The 4,340-nt window shown below is 58.0% G+C and overlaps 1 protein-coding gene across 1 annotated transcript; it reads left to right on the forward strand.

Moving 5' to 3' along the window:
• Positions 1-492: 492 nt before the first annotated feature.
• On the forward strand, positions 493-3,869 carry Thbd (thrombomodulin). The gene has a single exon (XM_004635580.3). The coding sequence runs from the start codon at positions 580-582 to the stop codon at positions 2,317-2,319; it is 1,740 nt and encodes a 579-aa protein (XP_004635637.1). The 5' UTR covers positions 493-579; the 3' UTR covers positions 2,320-3,869.
• Positions 3,870-4,340: the final 471 nt, after the last annotated feature.

The following is a 4,340-nucleotide window of genomic DNA, read 5'->3' on the forward strand; positions in this document are numbered from 1 at the left end:
AGGAGCTGGCAGGGGGCGCTGGTGTCAGGCGCGCCAGGGGTCTCCATCCCCATTCATCCACGGACCCTGAGCTAGCACCCTGACCAGATCTGGAGCCATCTCCTAGCGACCCTGTACTCGTGTGAATCCTGCACAGCACCCGCTCCCCAGGGTCCTCTTCGTGACCACCTTGCCCCAGCGTCCTGCAAGTCAGGATCGGGAGCTTCCCCGCTCCTCCTCACCCCCTTTCCGGGTTCTTGAATTTTGGGGTACCATTTGTGGAGGGGGTGGAGCATTAAGAGATTCAGGAGGGACTGTGTGCGGCAGAAGACAGTGGGGCACGATCCCTACCCACTGCGCTCACCCGCCATGGGCTCTGGGGGGCAAGGGAGGAGCGGGCGTTCAGGGAACTCAGCGATCCGCGGACGCCGCCCCGGCCCTTCCCACTGCACTTCCTTCCTTTTCCCGTACGTCCAGGAGGGAGGAGGCCGCGCGTTTATAAGCCAGCCCTGCGGCGGACACAGCAGAGCTGCGCCTCCTCCAGGACCTGAGCCGCGCCCTCCGCTCCACCTCCGCCCGCTAACCCCGGCCCTGCGCGGCATGCTCTGGGTGCTGCTCCTCGGCGTGCTGGCCCTGGCCAGCCTGGGGCTCCCAGCACCAGCGCACCCGCGGCCCAGCGGCAGCCAGTGTGTGGAGCGCGAGTGCTTCGCGCTCTTCCACGGCCCCGCGATCTTCGCCGAAGCCAGCCTAGTCTGCGAGCGCCTGGGCGGGCACCTGATGACCGTGCGCTCCACAGTGGCTGCCGAGGTCATCTCTTTGCTCCTGAGCGGCGACAGCGGCACGAGCCCGAGCCTCTGGATAGGCCTGCAGCGCCCACAGGGCTGTGGGGGACCCGGGCCACTTGGGACCCTACGCGGCTTCCAGTGGGTGACTGGAGACAATCACACCAGTTACAGCAGGTGGGCGAGGCCCGACAGCGACGGTGAAGGTGCGCCCCCCTGCGGCCCTTTGTGCGTCGCCGTTTCGGCTGCAGCTATGGGGACTGGCGACCCCGCCTGGGAAGCGCAGCCCTGTGACACGGAGGTGGCTGGCTTTCTGTGCGAGTTGCACTTCGAAGCCTCCTGCAGGCCTCTGGTGGTGGAGGCCCGTGGGAGCCTCGTCTCTGTCACCTACAGCACCCCATTCGGGGCGCAAGGCGCGGACTTCCAGGCGCTGCCGGTGGGCAGTTTGGCCGAGGTGGCTGTGCTCGGGTTGCAGCTGGAGTGCGCGGCCCAGCCTGAGGATGTGGAGGGGCGCTGGAGGCGAGAGGCGCCGGGTGCCTGGGACTGCACCTTGGAGAACGGCGGGTGCGAGGACAGGTGCGACGAAAGCGCGGGGGCGCCGACCTGTGTCTGCCTCCACCATGCCGTGCTGCAAGCTGACGGGCGCTCTTGTGCCGCCGCCGCCACCGCCACCTCCACCGCCGCCGCCGCCGCCGCCACCGCCGCCGCGCCCTCGTGCAGCAACAGCTCCTGCGAGCACTTCTGCGTGAGTGACCCGGCCGCGCCGGGCTCCTACTCCTGTATGTGCGCCACTGGTTACAAGCTGGCTGCCGACCAGCACTCGTGCGAGGACGTGGACGACTGCGCACAGGTGCCCCACGTGTGCCAGCAGCTCTGCGTCAACACCGACGGTGGCTTCCAGTGCATGTGCGACGCAGGCTTCGAGATGGTGGATGGCGAGTGCGTGGAGCTGCTGGACCCCTGCTACGGGTCGGACTGTGCGTACCAGTGCCAGCCCTTGGGCCCGGACAAGTACGAATGCATCTGCGCCGAAGGCTTCAGGCCCATCCCAGAGGATCCGAGCAACTGCCAGCTGTACTGCAATGAGACCCAGTGCCCCGCTGACTGCGACCCCCACAGCCCAAACTACTGTAACTGCCCCGAAGGCTTCATCCTGGACGAGGGTAACGTGTGCGTGGACATTGACGAGTGCGAGCAGGGCAACTGTGGGCAGCACGAGTGCCACAACTTGCCGGGCAGCTATAAGTGCATCTGCGGGCCTGGCTCCCCACTCGAGGGCCAGGAGAGCCTGGACTGTGACATCCCCCCCACCCGAAAGACAAAAGTGGTGACCTTCGGGGTGGAGGAAGGCTCTGGGGAGGACTTGGACAGCCCCACGCCAGAGCCTTCTCTGAGCACCCCAGCTGCAGGGCCAGTGCATTCCGTCGTGATCATAGGCACGTCCATCGGCACCCTGTCCCTTGTGGTGGCGCTTCTGGCACTCCTTTGTCACCTTCGCAAGAAACGGGGCTCAGCCCCCCGCGGGGACTTGGAATACAAATGTGCAGCCCCCACCTAATCCTTCGCCCTGCAGAAGTTTTGAGGCCCCAGCGTGCAAGAGTGTAGGACTCCCTCCCTGCTGTCTGGCCCCACCCCCACTCCCTAGCTGCTCAGAGGCACCTGGGCTGGCATCTCAAGAAGACCCTCTATCCTCTGCCTGGGAACTCCCAAGGGGTGAAGCCCCCTGTCTGGGCAGATTTACTATGAGGACAGACTGCCAAGCAGCCCAGCCCCCAAGTGTATGCGGGAAGGTTGAGCACACTGGTCCTTAGATTTGAGGGCAGATTCCTACCACAGGGTCGGTGATAACTGAGATATTTATTTTTGTAAGTATTTAGCTCTTTGTGTCTTTCCTTTTCTCCCCTTTTCCTATCTCCAGCGCTCACCTCACGCTCCCCTCCTGTGCTTCCAACACCATATCTCTGCCTATACCTAAGTTCCATCTTGGCTCTCAACTGTGTTCATGCAGAATGGCTATGTGAGAAGACAGAGAGAAAAACACTAAAAATGAAAACAGTTGTACATTTTCCTTTTCCCTAGCTTTGCTAATTTATTTATCCTGAAATTTCAGGCTTCCAGAGCAAAACAGTTTTAACCGAGTTTAATAGGTGGTCATTAAATTAGTGTTGATGGGCTGTCCTAGCAAGCAAACCCGTGGAGTTGTTTTGTCTTTGGTTTATAAATAACGAGTCTGAGTTTTATTCTTGTTTTGATTTGAATGCAAAAGTAGTAATTGTTGTTATGTGTCTTATGCAGTTGCCTTTATTACAGTTCAGTTTCGGCAGTGCAGAAATATTCTAACGCTTGCCCTAGGTTGAGAGAGAAGCAACCCCAGGAGATGGGCCAAGCAAGTTCGAGCTGCCGGCCTCAGGCCAGTTGGACTCTCAGCTGCTCTGTTTACTTGTTCACTTGTGTTCCAAAATAAAAACCCTCCCCTTTTCCTGAGGACTTGGCACTGGGGAGGGGGCCCCACAGGTTGGGCAGTCAGGGCCTTCCTCATTGTGGCCTTGAATGTCTCCCACTTCGGAGGGACCTTCCAGCCCTGGCCACCAGTGTGTGGTCTCTGGCCAGGATTGGAGCCCCCGTGGGAATAGGAGAGGTGGGGAGAATACTGGGCCTCGCTCCATCCAGCTCACCAGGAACTGCAGGGGCTCCTCTGTGCAGTCACGGGAGGACAATTTTTATAGACCATTTCCAGCTTTCTGGAAAACATGAAATATGGGTCAGTAATAAGTAGCGGGCCCAACCAGGCCCTCAATGCTCAAGAAACTGAGGAATTTTCATTGTATAAGTTTGTTCTCTGGTAGAAAAGATTTGGTACACACCACTGGACTCCGCCGCACAGGGTCAAGAAGGGCCTTGGTTGGAGTAAGCTAGGCATGAGTCATGCTCCAGTGAAAGGAAAAACTGTGTCATGTAAGTGTATCTTTGTAAGGCAAAGGTTTTCCTCTACTGTGTTGTAAACTCAGCACATTTGTACATATTATTTATTGGAGTTAAACTAGAACACAGGCAAAACCCTTGCTTATGATGTCACTTGAACAAAATAAACAAATTACAGTGTGCTCATGTGTGCTTTTGCTTGCCTCTGCCTCCTCATTCCTCGTTCTCCGGTAGGGCTCAGGATCCACCATGGCCCGGGCTGCTCTGCTCCCTGAGCCAGGCCAGCACTCCGGGCAACATCTCCAAGTTGCATATCTTTCCAGAGAAGACAGTTTTCATCAGACAGGGAGTTCCTGTTATCTCTGAGCGCACAAATATTTTTCTTTCCATAACCATGACAACTTCATTCATGCTGACTTGTATCTACACGCTCCCAAATACATCCAGGGCTATTTGTTGGGATACAGGAGAAGCATGGTCCTTCCAGGGATATCTTTGGAGGGTGCCAAGTTCAAAGGTCCCAGCACCTGTCTCCAGATCCCCAGGCCTCCTGAAGCATCAGTCCATCCTCTTGCCTCTTTTCAAAACTTCGGTTTCTTGACTTTTTACCCAGAGTGGAACTGGCTGACTTTTACAGGCAGTGCTAAGAATGCTTCC

The sequence above is a fragment of the Octodon degus genome, unplaced genomic scaffold (genome assembly GCF_000260255.1).
Source record: "Octodon degus isolate 3935 unplaced genomic scaffold, OctDeg1.0 scaffold00073, whole genome shotgun sequence".
Lineage (NCBI taxonomy): Eukaryota > Metazoa > Chordata > Mammalia > Rodentia > Octodontidae > Octodon > Octodon degus.

Excerpts from the sequence above, each read along its gene's own strand:
- Thbd (XM_004635580.3), top strand. The coding sequence starts at position 580 with ATGCTCTGGGTGCTGCTCCTCGGCGTGCTGGCCCTGGCCAGCCTGGGG.